General features: G+C 43.4%; 1 protein-coding gene across 9 annotated transcripts in view; it reads left to right on the top strand.

Moving 5' to 3' along the window:
* Positions 1 to 19,173, top strand: part of FNDC3A (fibronectin type III domain containing 3A) — a 202,150-nt gene that overhangs the window by 172,566 nt on the left and 10,411 nt on the right. For all 9 annotated transcript variants that reach the window (XM_037893504.2, XM_037893497.2, XM_043533044.1 and 6 more), the window contains 7 exons: positions 3,371 to 3,489; positions 4,948 to 5,053; positions 5,431 to 5,606; positions 6,696 to 6,809; positions 9,835 to 9,984; positions 16,141 to 16,424; positions 18,743 to 18,952. In XM_037893504.2, the coding sequence (XP_037749432.1) occupies positions 3,371 to 3,489; positions 4,948 to 5,053; positions 5,431 to 5,606; positions 6,696 to 6,809; positions 9,835 to 9,984; positions 16,141 to 16,424; positions 18,743 to 18,952 (1,159 nt within the window). The remainder of the gene's footprint in view (positions 1 to 3,370; positions 3,490 to 4,947; positions 5,054 to 5,430; positions 5,607 to 6,695; positions 6,810 to 9,834; positions 9,985 to 16,140; positions 16,425 to 18,742; positions 18,953 to 19,173) is intronic.

Raw genomic sequence — 19,173 nt, 5'->3', positions numbered from 1 at the left:
CTGACACTACTGGTGCCACCCACACCGACTCCAGTGGTACCCAGGTCTAAGGGTAAACCCACTTTGGGACCTTACCATGTGTCCCCACCTCAGCGGTACTGTACCCTACTGTGGGGAATGTCCTGCTCAGAGCCATCAAGCCTTGAAAGCAGGGAGTCAGGCTCAACAAAGCCCTCTTCGGTCTCCGGACCCTGGGCACCGACAGCGGGATTCGAGGCGTGGCTTGCCACTAACCTGACTCAGACCTACCGAGGCACTTGCCCCTGGCAAGAGCATCGAAACCAGCCTTTCGTGTTTCCAAGGCTGTGGCACTGGTCATGTGAACCATTGTTTGAATGCGGTCACCGACACCCATCGCCAAGACGCGGATCCCCGCAGTCGGGGAGATCCTCCTGACGACCAGCCTGCTCCAGCTCCCAATCCCGTTCCACGTCCCAGTAGCAGTCGAGCAGCATGAGAAGAAGATCAACAGATTACTGATGCCGATCCACCGAACACCAATGGTCCCCAAGTTCCCATGCGAGGGACTCATCTCGGTCGGTCAGGTCTATGTCAAGGCACAGCGAAGAAACATTGGTCCGTTCGATCATGGTCGCCTGGCAGCGACCATTCTGGCTCCGGAACTGAGCAGGAGTCCTTGATAGTGGGACAAGCCCCGGCACTGGCGGTACTGTCTACATCGTCGGCACCGCAACTGACCCCGTGGCTCCAAGGCCAGTGGCCGGCAGTAGCCTGGAACCCTTGGGGGTTTCCCCAGCCCTCGCAGACAGTCCGGACGGTGACAGGGGGCCTCAGATAGGCCATCAGCCTCAGCAACCCTCACTCCAGCAGAGGCAGAGGCCCTGGAAGGCAGGACCCCCAGGCCCATGAGGAGACAGGGGAACAGCCTGCTTGACCACCAGGGGACATGGTGGGGGGACATGTGGCTCTCACAGAACCAGCTTTGTCCTCATTGTTGCCAGACGAAGCCATCACGGGTCCCACTCACGCAGTTCCACAAGATGATGCTAAGGCTCATCAGGAACTATTGAAGAGGGTTGCCTCCAACCTGGGGCTCCAGGCGGAAGTGCTAGAGGAGCCATCGGACTTCGTAGTTGATGTCCTCTGCTCCACGGCACTTGTAGCGTGGCTTTGACCCTACATGAAGGGGTATCAAAAATTATTAATGTCCTGTGACAAACTCCCTCTTCCCTGCCCTCCACTGCAAAAAGGGCTGAACGTAAATACTTTGTGCCAGCTAAAGACCACGAGTATCTCTACACCCACTCGGCCCCAAACTCTCTCGTAGTTGAGGCTGTTAATCAAAGGGAGAGGCAGGGGCAACCCAGGCCCAAGCCCAAAAATAAAGACTCAAAGAGATTGGATCTGTTCGGGCGAAAAATGTATTAGTCTTCCAGCCTTCAACTGAGAGTGACCAACCACCAAGCCCTCCTTGGCTGTGACAATTACAATATTTGGCAGGCCACGGCCAAGTTTGATGTTTCCCTTCCCGAAGGGTCCAGGAAGGAATTGTGGGCGATCTTCAAGGAGGTCACGGCTGCGGCCAGAGCGGCCCTCCAAGCAGCCAGCCTCAGATGCAGCGGACTCGACGGCTTGCACCATGGCCTCGGCCATCTCCATGTGACGGGCATCCTGGCTGCTCCTCTCTGGCCTGTTGACTGAGGCTCAGCAGTCGATGCGGGACCTCCCCTTCGACGGCCAGGCCCTGTTTGCAGAGCACACGGACAGCAAGCTGCCTGGATTAAAAGACTCCTGCTCTACCTTGAAGACTCTAGGACTGTATGTCCCTGGTCCAGTCCGTAAGCGGTTCAACCCGCAGCCAATCTCAGGGCCAAGGGAGCCAACCCCAGCAGGAGCCATCCCACAAAAAGAGCAGGGGCTAAAAACGCCACCCGCCTCTGCCCAAGCAGGCTCGACAAGTACTAAGCATGGGAGCAAGCGGGCATATTGAGGGTGCACCCAAGGGCTACCTACCAGACTATACCCTGGATCTATTTTTCCCACCTTTCTCCAACCGCCTTTCTTTTTTCCTCCCGGCATGGACCACCATAACTTTGGACCGCTGGGTCCTCAATACAGTGGCACAGGATTATACCCTCCTTTCTACCCTCTTTCTACCCCTCTCTCACCCTCCTTCCCCATCCCTCTTCAGGGACCACTCTCACAAAAGTCTCCTCATGCAAGAGGTAAAAGAGTTGCTGCAGCTGGGTGCGGTGGAAGAGGTTCCTCACGCATACAGGAACAAGGGGTTCTATTCCCGGTACTTCTTAATCCCAAAGGCCAAGAGCAGTCTACGGCCCATCCTGGACCTGTGAGACCTCAACAAATACCTAAAGAAATTGAAGTTCTGCATGGTCTCCCTGGCCTCCATCATCCCCTCCCTGGATCCAGGAGACTAGTATGCCATCCTCGACTTGAAGAACGCGTACTTTCATATAGCAATCTTCCAAGGACAGGCACTTCCTACGCTTCACGGTGGGATCGGACCGCTACCAGTTTGCGGTCCTCCCTTTCAGACTAACGACAGCACCGAGGGTGTTTACCAAGTGCATGTTGGTAGTAGCGGCTTACCTCAGATGTCGGGGTATCCAGATCTACCCGTACGTCGATCCAGGTCCCAAGTCCAAAGAGATGTCATGGTGTTGCAGGCCACATGACGATCCCTGGGCTTGCTGGTAAACAGGCCTTAACTATTTTCTCTTTCAAAATTTGTTCCAAAACGTTGCATACAATTGAGGTTAAACTAACAGGCCTGTAGTTTCCCAGATCACATTTTTTCCCTTTCTTAAAAATAGGAACTATGTTAGCAATTTTCCAGTCATAGAGTACGATCCCCGAGTTTACAGATTCATAAAACATTTCAAAGAACTCCAGTTACAAAGGGTAGGTAACTTCTTTTTATCTCAGGTGCTGCAAGCCCTTTCCTACTGCTCAGGCATCAGGCTGGCTTTATCAGACTTTAATTTTAGGAAGTATAGACTTGCTGTGTAAAATGAATACATATGATTTAATTAAAGTATCTTTTCCATGGGCTCGTCTATTATTTTTCTTCCATCTATTTAGTTATAATGTTATTACTAGACCAGTAAGCACATTTAAACTGCTTTATTAAATACAAATTGTACATCTTAGTTAATGGGTATGCCAGATAAAGGAGATATTTCACTTCAGCAAATGTACACAAATTTGTCTAGGAAACTATCGTCATGAGATAATTAGATCATTTCCAGGAAATTCGAAGCAAGCTTTGAATTTGTCTGACAAACGACACACACGTTTGCTTAGTGAAGTTAGGATACCTGTTATGTCTGATACTGAAATGCTGAAAATTGCACCTTGGTTCATTGCACACTAATTCTTAACTTTTCAGGAAACAACTGGGATGTAATATACAGTGGAGCTGCTAGGGAACATTTGTGTGATCGACTACATCCAGGCTGCTCTTATCGCTTACGTCTATACTGTACTGGGGAAGGAGGGCAGAGTGCGGTAATATCATCTGATATTTTATATATAAATGTGATACTTGTGGAAAATCTCTTTAGCTTTAAGGAAGTCTGATGGTCAAGCTAGGAACATTGAATGTTGTAGAATAATCAATCAACCAATATGTAATAAAGTATCTATAACTGGGGACTCAAGAAATTTTCAGAAAATTTTGCCCAAAGTTTAGAGTTTCTGCTCCCATTTCTTAGAGAAATGAAATATGAATATTTCTCTGTCAACAAATGTTTTACTTATTCCAGCTGCTATTCAACTTTACAGAAAACATGACAATATAATTGCCCTACTTTTCTGATGTGATTTATTGGAAACAATAAAACTTCCTTAAAGAAATATCTGTTTAACTCAGCACAGCAATGTGAATATTCATTTCTCCAAGAGCCAAATCATCATTCTAGCACCCAGTCTAAATAGCAGGGCTACATACATGTGACGGTGGGGCAGGGAATGAATGTTCCCTCAAGCCTCAGAATAGTGTGCTGCAGTCACCTCTGATCCCTGTGCAACAGTGCATTGGCAGATCGGCACAACCGCTGATCCTCTAGTCTGCCCTTGCCTGAGCATATGCAGGGAACTCGTGTGGAATGGGACTCCGTGCTGCACAAGGGGTATGCTGTGCATTTCTGTGCACACCCCCGAATTGGAGGTGGATGTTTACTGCATATTTAATTATACAAAGCAGTGCAAAAGTGGACAATTCAACTTTGCTATCAAAAAAAGCGTTGCTACTTTTTGGTAACAATTTTTACTTACTTCTCTCTCAGGCCTTGTTTACAGCAAAACCTATACTGGGATAGTTAAAGTGGTACAACCTCTAGTATGGACACAGTTATACCCATATAAAAATGTTCATACTGATACAGCTTATTCCTCTATGGGATGGGGCATAAACTATACTTGTGCAAGGCACCTTTATACTGGCATACCTATATTTACACTAGGTTTGTACCAGTATAACTATATGAATAATAAAAAAGTCACATCCCTAATTGACATAGTTACAGCAGTGCAAAAATTGTATGTATTTCCTACTGTCCCCTGGTTTTTGATCTCTTTTTGTAGATCTCCTAAACCTGGATCTGCATGGAAATATTTATCAATATTTTACCTCACTGATTTTTATAAAAAGAAAAGGAGTACTTGTGGCACCTTAGAGACTAACCAATTTATTTGAGCATAAGCTTTCGTGAGCTAAAGCTCATTTCATCGGAAGTGAGCTGTAGCTCACGAAAGCTTATGCTCAAATAAATTGGTTAGTCTCTAAGGTGCCACAAGTACTCCTTTTCTTTTTGCGAATACAGACTAACATGGCTGTTACTCTGAAACTGATTTTTATGACATTTATTATATTTATTTGTAGTTTTAAAGTATTCTCATTTTCTTTGAGGTAAGGTCAAAATGCCCCCAATTATATTAAGGCTTTTGTCAATTTTTCCTTTACAGGTATCTGATTCTTTACTGGTGCAGACACCAGCAGTGCTTCCTGGTCCAGGCCAAGCTCCCAGACTACAGGGTAGACCAAGAGCAAAAGAAATTCAGCTGAGATGGGGTAATTGTTATTGTGACTATAGGGCCAAGTCTATGCTAGGTGTGCTTTACCAATGTTGGTATATCAGTATAGTATGCCAGCAAAGTTCTCCAAGTGTGGATGCAGCTATATCAACAAAGCTGTGCTTTGTACTAGTATAGTAACACCCCTGCCCGAATAAAACAAGCTGTAGAGGTAAAAGTACAGCTTTGCCAGTATAGCTGCATCTACGCTAAGGACTTCTGTCAGCACAGCTGTGTCAGTCAGAGATCACACCTCTTCACACCCCTAACTGACATAGCAAAGCTGGCAGAAGTCTATAGTGTAGATATAGCCTGAGAAATCAAAATGTGCTGATATATTTTTAAAACCATATAAACCTTTTCCCTATTTTTTAGGACCACCTCAAGCAGATGGTGGATCACCTATTACCTGTTATGGTCTGGAAATGTCTTCTGTGGAAACGGATGAACACAGAGAGGTTTACCAAGGTTCTGATGTTGAATGCACCGTAAGCAACCTTCTTCCTGGAAAGACGTACAGCTTTAGGCTGCGAGCAGCTAACAAAGCTGGGGTAAGGAGGCAGTCTGAAATCAAACGAGTTACATAGAGTGCAATCATTTTTATGCATGTTGCTGTTTTCAAAATGTTTATATATTAAGAAGTTTTGTCATGCAAATTCTTAATGTAGGTTTAATTGGTTCAGATGATTTACTGGAGCACTGTAGTACCCAACAGTTAAAGACCAATTTGAATAAGCCTGGGTTGTTTGGATGAAGGAAAGAGAAAACATCTAATTACTACTTAAATCTAAATGATAATGTTGATAATGTAACCTTTATTCAAAGCACTGTACAAACTTTAATAAATTATCATAACACCCTTGTGAAGTAAGTAGGTAAATGATTTTATATACTGTTGTTTTGCACATTCTGGAGCATAGCAACTAGCATTTTATTACATTTTTTTCCTGTGTTTTTTATCTATTAGTGTGTACTTTACGAAGTGTAAGAAAATGTTCTCTGGTTCCTTGTATTTTGAACATTAACCTTGCATTAACTGTTTTAAAATCAACCACTGCTTTAAAATATTTGATTTTATTAAATAGCCAATGCCTTAATTTAAAAGTAAAATGAGTGGGCATTTCAGTTCAGTTAATGTACAGGAGTCCACCTCACAGAAACCTTTATCACGATTGTCACTAGTTATCAGTGTTGGCAGAGAAGCAAAGGGTTTGAATGGTCATGAACACTTAACTACTTTTTAACATCCAGAGGAAGAATTATAGTTATAGCCTATTTGGAGTCTTCTGTTTCATTTAAATTTAAATAAATACACAATTGTACAATATTCTCTGTTATAGGTTAGCTGTCATATATAACCTGGCAACTGTGACTTACAGAGTAATGTGCTCTTCTAAGTTACAGAGTGTAAACTGTCATGTTTATTCTCACTACATCTCCAGTAGAGGAAGAATAGTATAGTGGTTCTGAAGAATGCTCAAACTTTGAAATGAACCCCGAAGTCATGACAAGTCATCTTACAAATTACAGTCACACAGTATTTGATGCTGAATGTTAAACACTAATAGTATATACCGCTACTGTGGGCAAAACTTCAATTTAAAAACATGGTAGTAATTATGTCAACCTATTTTTAATAGTTTGGACCCTACTCAGAAAAATGTGAAATTACTACAGCTCCTGGACCACCGGATCAGTGCAAACCCCCTCAAGTAACGTGTAGATCGGCAACATATGCACAGGTGTATTGGGAGGTAGGAATATTTTGTTGTGCTGTGTATTTTAGGCTTATTTTATGTTTTACGGTTGTTACCTTTTACATTCTTCTTTCCATTTTAAAAAGCCTAAACTGTAGTTAAGACAAGATTTTAAAAAAACAGAACAGAAACAAGCTGCCTGATTATGGGTTATCTTTACATTGAAACTTAAACATAGCATATAAAAGTCCTCGAAGCATAATTTGCCATTTCCTTCATACACTATTTGTAGCTAAATGACCTACGCATATTCAAACTTCGACACACAATGTCCTCTTGTTCCTTTGTTTTTATTATGGGTTTTTCCATTAGTGCTACACTGTGAGTATGAATTTGATGCAGATTCTTTTTAATTTTTTTAAGACCATTTGTTTATCTTCCTTTGCAGAAAACCCAGATAGCCACACAATACAAATGATTGTTTTATATTCACCACTTTTCTAAGCTGATTTGTACTTTATATAGTGTAGCAAAGGGTCTATCTGTTAACCTCCCAGTTTTCAGGTGTGTGATTTTTAGCAAGCAAAATAAATCTCATCAAGACTAAATTTGAAAAAGATTGTCACTGCAGGGTGGGGGAGGACTCTTAACTTTTAAAAAAATTGCTTACTATTGGATGGGGAGTTAGCATTGTAGAGGAATGCAAAAAGGCCAAAGGCTTTTCAGATGCATTTTTGCATCTATAAAATGTTCACTTTTAAAAAGCAAAAAAAAAAAAAAAAATTACAATACTTTTGCACAAGCTCACATGGAAAGTTCATATTATATAACTTGGTCTCAGTGAGAATAAATAACAAACAAATTAAGTGTTGGATGGAATCCCACATTACAGGAGAAAGCTGGTAGAAACCTTTATATTTAGGCTGCCTAACACTTTTCATGAAAAAGTCTTGAAACTTTTTTTTAAAAGAATCTCTAATACTTTCATTGTTTGCAACAGGACTTTAAAATTCAGCAGGGCAAAAGTCTTGGGGCCAGAGAAGTGTCTTTTATTTGTCTCATGAAATTTGGTTCAGGTTTGGCTGAGATAGATAAATTTTCGAAAATCACCATTCTCTTCTGTCATTTGCATTGTCAGCAAAATTTTGGCAGCAAATCAAAATAATAACTGCATAAGAACATTGTACTCTAAGATGCCCACACTGCACTGGTAACAATGCAGCAGCAGCAGCACGTTGCCCTCAGGAGAGGGTACCCCCCTGCCCCGTCTATGACAACCTTTGCTGGACCTAGGACATAGCCCTAGTGGCTCCTGTCCCCTCTGGGGGTACCACATGGGGAATGAGCTCCTCACACGTCGTGGGAGAGAAGGGGAGGAAAGAGCCAGACTAGCCCTCCCTGAACCCAGCACGTGGCCTCTTTCCTACTTCCATGCCTCCGTGGATAATGGCCTTCTACTAACAGCTAATGTCATTAATTCTTCTTCAGGTGCTTGCTCATGTCAATTCCATTCTAGGTGTGCATGTCCATGGGTGCGGTTGTCGGAGATTTTTGCCTTAGCGGTATCCGTAGGGTAGGCAGTGGTGCCCCCTTGGGTGCTGCACTCATGCGCTGGTATATCAGGCGCCGCTGGCCTACGCCTTCTCAGTTCCTTCTTACCCCTGTGAATGCCTTACAGGAGAACTCTGTTCTATGCCTGCTTCTGCCACAGTCTTCATATATGATGTCAAACAAGCCATTTAAACTAAAATTTTAATTGTGTGTTCCTCATTTACTGGATGCCCAACTTAAGATACCTGCAAACTGAGATGCAGAAGTGCTGAGCATTCACAAATGCAGCCGATGATATTGGGAGCTGTGGATGCTCAGCCCCTCTGGCAGAAGGCAGTTTGGTCTGCAGGAATGTGCATAGCACTGGGACTCAGGAGGTCCTGAGTTTTAATCCTGACCCTTCCACTGAATCAGTGTATGGTCTCAGCCAAGCCTCTTTGCCTCAATTTCCCCATCTATAAAATGGGAAAAGTAATTCTGTCATCTTGTAATTGAGATAAATTAATGTATGTCTGTGCAACACAGATACAATTATAAGTACCATGATCAAAAATACCATGAGAAAAATAATTCTGTGTTGTTCATAGGCTTTGAACACTGGGCAGTAAGTAAGGCATGGAGCCACTAATTGAAAAATGAGAATAAAAATATTTGCACGGCTGCCTCATTCCTGGATTGTCCATTCTGTGTCCTGAATGAGGCAGGGGTCCTCTGGAAACAGTAGTATATAATCATATATTTAAATACTGTATCATGGTGCATACACACAAAGGAGCAGAATTAAAGTTTACATGGCCAGCCTAGCTTCTGGTGCATCCTAACTTTCTAGTGTTTGACTTTGCAACCTAAGTGTGTTTTAACAATTTTAATGTACTGTATAAATAGTCCAGAATATGCCACAATTTATTGTAAATTATAGAAAAGAAAGATTTCTGCCAGTCATAGCTATTGGACATCACACACTATTCTCAAAAAAGTTATCTGTGTTCAATCACATTCGTTTTGCATATAGTCCACTTCTTAAACTAATGATTCTTTAAAAAAAAAAAAAAAACTGCTCTGGAGCAATGATTCATTATAGCATACACTCAGTGAGAAGCAATATCTTAGATTGGTAAGTCCTCCATAAAAGAAGAGAATAATTTTTATTTCATTATTTGTAATCTAGTCCTTTAAGAGAAATCATGTTGAAGTATATGTGCATTTAATAGATTTTATGATATCACTTAGTGTCACTTCAGTATTTAAGCAACTGAAAAAGCAGTTACTGCTCCATATATAATACTCTGCCACCATGAACATTATCCATTAGTATTTTAATGTGCTCAAGATCAATAAAATAATGCAGTGTTTTGCTTGAACTGGAGATTGCTGAAGCTGCCGTAGGGTGACTTTCCTGTGGAAATGCTGTTTCTACAGCTTTCTGGCCTACTTCTTACTGATTTATAGAGAAAGTAGTCAAGATTTGGTGAGTTTGGTCTGATTTTTAGACAATGAATTCAAGTATTAATTATTTCTGTTAACTTTAAAGGTCCCAGTAAATAATGGAGCCGATGTCACAGAATACCATTTGGAGTGGGGCAGTGTGGAAGGATGCATGCAGATCTGTTACTGTGGGACTGGACTCAGTTATGAAATGAAAGGACTTTTGCCTGCAACTATATATTACTGCAGGGTTCAGGTAAAGAGGAAGACTTACTGTTGGTATCCTGCTATTCACAGATCTCAGTGGTACCATGAATATTTATTTTACTTTCTCAGGGAAGGAGAACATCAAAGTGGAGCGGAGAGAAACGGTCCCATAATTGAGACACTCTCTCCAGATGATGTCATGGTATCCTCTCACGCTGAGGATACCTCTCTGGGGAAGGGAATCCCAGTTATTAGGAAGAGACAAGTAATTGTAATGGGGGATTCGATCATGAGAAATATATATATGGGTTTGTGATGGTGAATTGCCTGCCGGGTGTGAATGTTGCAGATCTCTCAAGACATCTAGACAGGCTTATGTGCAGTGCTGAGGAAAGCTAGTGGTCGTGGTACATGTAGGTACCAATGACATAGGGAAAGGTAGCAAAGAGATCCTGGAGGCCAAATTAGGCTGCTAGATAAGAGATTGAAGTCCAGGACCTCCATGGTGGCATTCGCTGAAATGCTTCCAGCTCCACACGAAGAGTCAGTAAGACAGGCAGAACTGCAGGTGCTTCTTTGATTCCAGTTAGGTGAGTGCCTGCCGTGTGCACAGTCATCAGAAGGTTTTTCCACTAGCAGCACCCGTCAGGTTGGCTGTGGAGCCCCCTGGAGTGGTGCCTCCATGGCAGTGAGTACAGGACCCTGCCGACCTGGCGCCTCCTCAGTTTCCTCTTACCGCCAGTGACAGTTGTTGGAACTGTGGTTGCTTGCTCTCGCAAGCGCTCCCCTCTTTCTAGTCTCAGCTAGTTTAGTGTGTAAATAGTTTTTTTAAAGTTCTTAGACAGTGTTAGTTGTTGTAGGAGTGGGGGCTCTCCCCCACCCCAATTTTCCTGTTCTCCTTTGGGGTTGGGGCATGCCTCAATCCCAAGGATTTAAGGCTTGTGGAACTTGCCATAAACCCAGGCCAACGGGCGACCCCCATGGCTCTTGCCTCAAGTGTCTGGGGGAGACACCCCAAACAGACTGGTGCAAAATCTGCAAAGGTTTCCATCCCAGGATGAAGGAAGAGTGGGACTTCAGGCTCAAACAACTCCTGATAGAGGCAGCCCTTCATCCGCAACCGGCACAGGGCTGGCAGGATCTGGCACCGAGCTCCTCCATGTGGAGTGCCCCGGCCTCCGTGCATGAGACGGTGCCGAGGAAGGACTCCGGTCATAGAGACCCTCGGCACCTCGCGCTCCCCGGCACCAAAGCCAGTGCAGGCAGCGTAGCACCACTCTCATTCCTCGGTGCCACATAAACAGCACAGGAAAATGGACAGGGGATGTTCGTCCGCGCCAGGAACCACTGCATTGGATAGTGCTGCCGGAGGGCATCCGACGGAGGAGCACCCGGTGCCGACAGCACAGGAGATGACGCCATCGACTTTGGCCCCACAGGGGAGGGGCGTTGAGTCCAGTACTGCTGGATTCTCCTGATCGAGAGTGCCGGGTGGAGGACACAGAACTCCCATCCAACCCGGACACCTTTGAGGCCGCTTGGAACTTAATTGCCATGATGGCTCCTTGGTCCCCGGCCAGTCAAGTTTAGGCCCCCGGTGCCGCAATGCGGGACATCTTCCAGAGCAGGGGTAGGCAACCTATGGCACATGTGCCAAAGGCGGCACACGAGTTGATTTTCAGTGGCACTGACGCTGCCCGGGTCCTGGCCACCGGTCCGGGGGGCTCTGCATTTTAATTTAATTTTAAATGAAGCTTCTTAAACATTTTAAAAACCTTATTTACTTTACGTACAACAATAGTTTAGTCATATATTATAGACTTATAGAAAGAGACCTTCTAAAAACATTAAAAAGTATTACTGGCACGCGAAACCTTAAATTAGAGTGAATAAATGAAGACTCGGCACACCACTTCTGAAAGGTTGCCAACCCCTGTTCTAGAGGCAAGCCGGCGATGATGAGGAGGAGATCACCATCCCCCGGGCTTCGCTCTCTGTGCCACTGCTCCCCACAACGGTCCCTGGCTCAGTCTTCGAGGCACCGGTCATTGCAGACAACGCAGCACCTGTCTCCTGCACTGGGCAGACGGCACCATTCTCAGGCGCAGTGCTGCTCTACATCCCAGCACCACTTTCCATCCTGGCACCGCTCAATGCGGCACCGTTCCCCATCATGGCACCGCTCCCCGGCACTGTACTCACTGCACCAATCCCTGGCACCGCTCTGCTCAGCACCACCGTGGCTTTAACGCTCCATGTCCATATCATCGGAGGCAGAGGCCCACTATTCGCAGCACAGCTGGCGCCCGTCAGGCTGCCACAAGTAGGACATGGGTGCAGTGCCATAGCAGGTGCAGTGGCAGGAGCCAGCTCAGTGGCCTTTCGGACTCTGTGGGCCTACCACCAGACCCAAGGCACTCACTCCAGAGGCCCCCACTCAATGGTATTGGAACCACAAATGCCCCTGGCAGCTGCGAGTTGTCCCACCCCTCAAGGCTCCGAGACTACATCGGTACGGGCCACACAGCCGCCTCCCAATCCCGTGCCCACCACCAGCACAGAACCTGCGGTCATCGCAGAGGAGCCTGGCGCCAAGCAGGACATCTCCAGGACTCCAGGTGGCCAGGAGGGCCCTGTGTCCCCCCCGGCATTGTCTTCGTCCTCCCTGGACAAAGCAGTAGCGGGGTCTTCCTCCTCCGGGCCACCCCCTATCAACAGTTGGGTACAGCAGGACCTGCTGTGCAGGGTGGCTCACAACATGGGGCTGCAGGCCAAGGAGGTTGTAGAGCCAGAGGATCCGATGGTGGACATCCTGGCTCCAGGAGCCATCGAGGGTGGCTTTGTCCCTCATTAAAACGATTCAGGCTAACACCAAAAACCCTCTCTCCATTCCCCCGACTGCAAAGAAAGTACTTCATCCCCTCTAAGGGGTACAAGTACTTGAATACGCTCCTGTAGCTCTGCTCATTGATGGTGGCCACGGTAAACAAGCATGAAAGGCGGGGGCAGCAGGGTCCAAACCCAAAGTCTAAGGACTCTAAAAAGCTGGACCTATTCGGCTGGAAGGTCTACTGGACCAGGGGGCTCCAGCTCAGGCTTGCCAACCAGCAGGCAATCCTGAGTAGGTACAACTTTAACTCCTGGAGCTCCATGTTAAAGTTCAAGGAGTTACTACCCAGGGAGTCCAGGGAAGAGTTTGGGGCCATAGTGGACAAGGGCACGGACCTCTTTGCAGGCCTCACTGGACAATGCAGACATGAGGAGAAGCTCATGGTGTCTGGGCTTCCCCTGGAAGTGCAGCAAACTTTGCAGGACCTGCCGTTCGATGGCATGGGCCTGTTTGCGGACCAAACAGATTCCAGGCTTCACAGCCTAAAAGATTCTCAGGCAATGATGAAATCGCTGGGCATGCATACACCAACCACCCAGCGCAAACATTTTAAGCCCCAACCCCAGCAGCATTTCTACCATCCCTAGCCTAGGCAGGACTTCTTGAGGAAGCATGGCAAGAAAGGCAGGCACAGGCCTTCCCAATCCCCGCCTAGCCTAGGCCAATGCATGGATGAGACAATAGCATAGGGAGAGGGGTTTAGATTTATTAAGAACTGGGGAACCTTTTGGGAAAGGAGGAGCCTATACAGGAAGGATGGGCTCCACCTAAACCAAAACAGAATCAGATTCCTAGCATGTAAAATTTAAGGTTGTAGAAGAGTTTTTAAACTAAGGTCTAGGGGGAAGGCTGTCAGGTGTGGAGGAGCACATGGTTTGGACAGAGACATCCCTTACGGGAAGATCTATTAATGGGGATTCTCTATATCCTAGTGTGGAAGAGAGGATAGAAGTTGATAAAGTACAGGTAGGAGCTGATGAGAAACAGTCAAATGAAAGAGTCCCATTCAATTACATCACATAATGGCAGACAGCTAAAGAGTGACAAATTTTGTAAGTGCTTGTATACAGATGTTAGAAGTCTAAATACTAAGATGGGTGAACTTTGTGCCTCATATTAAATGAGGATATTCATATAATAGGCATCACAGAAACTTGGTAGAACGATGATAAGCAATGGGACACGGTAATATCGGGGGACAAAACATATAGGAATGACAGAGTAGGTCATGCTAGTGGGAGAGTGGCACTGTAGGTGAAAGAAAGAATAAAGTCAAATATAGTAAAAACCTTAAATGACTCAAACTACCATAGAATCTCTATGGATAGAAATTCCATGCTTGAATAATAAGAATATAGCTGTAGGGATCTACCACCAACCACCCGACTAGGAAATGCTCCAGGAGATTAGGGAAGCAATACAAATAGAAAATGAAATAATAATGGGGGATTTTAGCTATCCCTGTATTGACTGGGTACATGTCATCTCAGGATGGGATGCACAGATAAAGCTTCTTGATACCATAAATGACTGCTAGTAGTCCTGGAACCCACAAGAGGAGAGGCAATTCTTGATTTAGTCCTAAATGGAGCACAGGATCTGGTCCAACAGAAAAATATATAGCTGAACTGCTTGATAATAGCGAGCATAATATAATTAATATAATTAAATTTAACGTCCTTGGATACCAAAGAAGCCCACCACAGTAGCATTTAACTTCACAAAAACGAAGAAGCTAGTTAAACGGAAATTAAAAGGTGCAGTCACAAAACTGAAATGCCTGCAAGCTGCATGGAAACTTTTTAAAAACACCATAATAGAGGCTCAGATTAAATGTATACCCCAAATTAAAAAACACAGTAAGAGGACCAAAAAGTGCCACAACAAACAATAAAGAAAAAGAAGCAGTTAAAGACTAAAAGGCATCCTTTAAAAATTGAAAGTTAAATCCTACTGAGGAAAATAGAAAGGAGCATGAACTCTGGCAACTCAAGTGTAAAAGTATAATTAGGCCTAAAAGAATTTGAAGAGCAACTAGCCAACAACTCAGAAACTAACAGCAAAGAGTTTTTTAAGTACAGAAGCAGGAAGCCTGCCAAACAAGCAGTGGGACCACTGGACAATGGATGTGCTAAAGGAGCACTCAAGGAAGATAAGGCCATTGCGGAGAAGTGAAATGAATTTTTGCATTGGTCTTCACTGCAGAGGATGTGAGGGAGATTCCCACACTTGAGCCATTATTTTTAGGTGAAAGATCTGAGGAACTATTCCAGATTGAGTGTCAATAGAGGAGATGTTGGAACAAATTGATAAATTAAACAGAAATATGCCACCAGGACCAGATGAGATTCACCCAAAAGTTCTGAAGGAACTCGGATGTGAAATTTCAGAACTACTGACTGTGGTATGAAACCTATCATTTAAATAATCTTCTAGAAGATAGCTAATATGACACCAATTTTTCAAAAAGGCTCGAGAGGCAATCCTGGCAATTATAGACTGGTAAGCCTAACCTGAGTACCAGGCAAATTGGTTGAAACTATAGTGAAGAACGGAATTCTCACATGCATAGATGAATACCATTTGTTGGAGAAAAGTCAACATGGCTTTTGTAAAGGGAAATCATGCCTCACCAATCTAGTAGAATTCTTTGAGGGGATCAACAAACGTGAACAAGGGTAATCTAGTGGATATAGTGTACTTGGACTTTCAGAAAGCCTTTGACAAGATCCCTCACAGAGGGCTCTTAAGCAAAGTAAGCAGGAATGGGATAAAAGAGACCTCCACTCATGGATAAGTTTCAGAGTAGCAGCCGTGATAGTCTGTATCCGCAAAAAGAAAAGGAGTACTTGTGGCACCTTAGAGACTAACAAATTTATTTGAGCATAAGCTTTCGTGAGCTACAGCTCACTTCATCGGATGCATTCAGTGGAAAATACAGTGGGGAGATTTATATACACAGAGAACATGAAACAATGGGTGTTAACATACACACTGTAATGAGAGTGATCAGGTAAGGTGAGCTATTACCAGCAGGAGAGTGGGGGGGGGGAAGAAAACTTTTTGTCGTGATAATCAAGGTGGACCATTTCCAGCAGTTGACAAGAACGTCTGAGGAACAATAGGGGAGGAGATAAACATGGATCATTACACAAAGTAAAACTATTTCCCCATGTTTATTCCCTCCCGCCCCCACTGTTTCTCAGACGTTCTTGTTTATTCCCTCTAAAGCACCTGTGGGAAGACGGGATACTGAGTTGATGTACCATTGGTCTGACCCAGTATCGCCATTCTTATGTTACTTTGCATTTGCAGGCAGTGAATGTTGCAGGCGCAGGACCTTTCAGTGAAGTAGTTGTATGCATGACGCCAGCCTCTGTACCTGCAGTTGTGACTTGTCTTCAGGGAAGAAGTGAAGATGAAGTGGAGAGTCCACACTATTCACCTTCCACATGCCTTGCCATAAGCTGGGAAAAGCCCTGTGACCATGGTTCTGAAATCCTTGGCTACAGCATAGACTATGGAGAAAAACAGCCTGTAACTGTTGGGAAGGTTTCAAGCTATTTCATAGACAATTTGCAGCCAGACACAACATACAGGTATGCTGTGCAAAGTGGTGTGGCTTCCTTAGCATTTTACATAGAAGGAAAATAATCTATTGTCTTTGTTCCCACATTGCTTCTAATCACTACCGCCCTATCAAAGTATTAGTATGTAGCTATGGTCAGAAAAGAGACTATGTAATGAATTCAACAGATTTGGTCATTATGGGCATTCAGTTGTGTCTACCAAATTTTTGCTCCTGTTAGGATGGCAGAACCAATGTAGTTCTGGAAAAAGACAACCTAATTCCATTCATGCATCAGCTTCATACTGGTTAACAAAGTTCTGGTTGCAAATTCAAATTCAGCGAGACTTTGTTGTCATGGAACAAGCTATACAGGTATAGTTTGCCGAAGTATTGAAAAAAGACAGACCTCTAAGGTATCTGTCAAATTAAGTAAGATCTGTCCATGGTAGGACTGTATGTCATTTGATCTGCTGTGTCCATTTGTCATTATTTTCCATTTCTGATCCAGTGCCTGGTTGTTACAGAGTGTGATGCAATTTCTGCAAAACCTTTGTTACTGGGGGTGATACATTTAGGCACAGAGAGCATAACTTTGAGATCCCAGGTGGTGTCTGCAAAAGTGATGGTTACAGAAAACATCCTTTTCCTTGTAAATCGGTTACATTTAGTATGGCAGTTATTAAAAGATGATGAACACAGAATTCCACTGTGCCACGTTAGTCACTTTTACAGTAGAATAGCATTCTATGCTCATGTTACAATCACAGATCCTCTTCATTAAAATATATTGGGTGAAATCTTGACTCCATTGAAGTCAATGGCAAAGTTCACATTGACTTCATTGGGGCCAGGGTTTCATCCCATGTGTATGATGTTCATTATAGACTGTCAGGGTAACCCTTAATATTTTTTTAAAATAAAATACTTTCGTGTTGTTATTACTTTTAAAACTGTTATATTAGTAATTGAAAAAACTACTGCCTGCCACATTATAAGAAATTGTAAAAAAAATTTACCAAAGAACTGGAAATTTACACTGCAAAGATATTTTTGCACTTAGACACACAAGTACTTTTATATCACAGATTTGATAAACTCTGCCAGCTTCTTGTGAAAATAAACAAAACTCAAATATGTGGTCGCCAGTGCTACAGTATGCTAATAAATTAACATACTCAAAATTAAACAGTTCTATAGTGATAGATATATAAGGAATTAAATATGTGCACACAAACGGACCCCAGCATTTTGCAATTGTGACCCTTAAATGTTCAGAGCTTGGATATTTTTTTTTGCAGTTGCTCAAACATTGATTTTTTTCAAAACACACAGACATGAATGTATGATATTTTAATGAAAAATGAGGTGGCTTAGAGTCATGGAGTGTTGATCTAATCAAGGCTACCTTTGAAATCCATAAAGCCTGCAGCTGTGTCCCCCTGATTTCTATGCTCTTTAAATCTCAGGGCTATTTTCTGTTTTTGTTTTGTAAAAATAAGTTTCTAATCTTCTTCGTTGAGTCACAGACGTTCAAACTGTAAACCAGTTCCTGAGATTGAAAGTTTGCAACATTGACTTCCTGAAAAATCACAGATTATTCCTAGTCCGTACCACAATTACGATGGTCTGCAAAGTTCACAGCTGTTAGTCCGCTGACTTATTGTTTTCTTTCCCTCTTTTCTTGTGGACCCCTTGATAATTCATTTTGTTGGGAGTGACCAACTGTGCCACTACCAGTGATACCAGCACCACTGCAAGCTCCCTGCAAGAGAAAAAACTGGTGGCAGCCCAAATATTCCCTTCCGTTTTTAATGAATTCGTTCAGTTCTCGGAGGCTCTCAGAATTTCTCTCTGGCCACCCCAACTCTCTTAAGGCTGGTCCTAATGTGGATGTTTATTATCAGAGAAAGCTGAATGTTTATCTGTTGCTTATTACTTCATTTATCAGGTATAATGAAAATATGCAGTAATTGGAAGGGACTCAGAAGATCATGGCTTTCTATAAATATAAGTTCTTGTGCTGAACTAGGATCACTTGATGTCCCAGGACCGAAACATTAGAACTTTTATTGCCTGTCATTATATGATGACCCTTACGTTAATATTCTTTAGTTTTTAATAGAATACATTGTTTAAAGTACTGCAAGATGAATGCACATTCACTAATATTTATGACTAAATCCAACCACTCTTCGTGGTAAGGGACATGTATATCATAAAAAGTAGTATCTATTCAATGACCTTATTATTCTCTACTGTAAGACTCTTGAATATGAGTCCTGGAATTAATCAATTACCCTTTTAAATCTGTTTACATGGATAATTTTTTTTCTTTTTAATTATTAGAATACGAATTCAAGCCCTAAATAGTCTTGGAGCAGGTCCTTTCAGCCACACAATAAAACTGAAAACAAAACCACTCCCTCCTGATCCACCTCGCCTGGAATGTGCTGTATACAGTTCTCAGACTCTCAAGCTAAAATGGGGAGAGGGAACTTCAAAAGCATTAACTGACTCCATTCAGTACCACCTTCAAATGGAAGATAAGAATGGAAGGTTAGCACTAATATCACTTCCTTTTGTATGTGCTCTGCGTTACACATGGTGTTGTTTAATGGATAAGGAAGTACCAGAAAGGCATCATGGAAGAAGACACCATACCTTTGGTTTAATTTAAAATGAATTTAAGAAGTTGTCTATCTTGGGAAGAAAAGGGGAGACTCTGATGTACAGCATTAGAAGGTGCAAGACATTAAAACTGAAAGGTTTTCATAGTG

Source organism: Chelonia mydas, chromosome 1 (assembly GCF_015237465.2).
Source record: "Chelonia mydas isolate rCheMyd1 chromosome 1, rCheMyd1.pri.v2, whole genome shotgun sequence".
NCBI lineage: Eukaryota > Metazoa > Chordata > Testudines > Cheloniidae > Chelonia > Chelonia mydas.
Note: the sequence above shows the minus strand (reverse complement) of the source record. Positions and strands in the feature narration are given on the sequence as shown.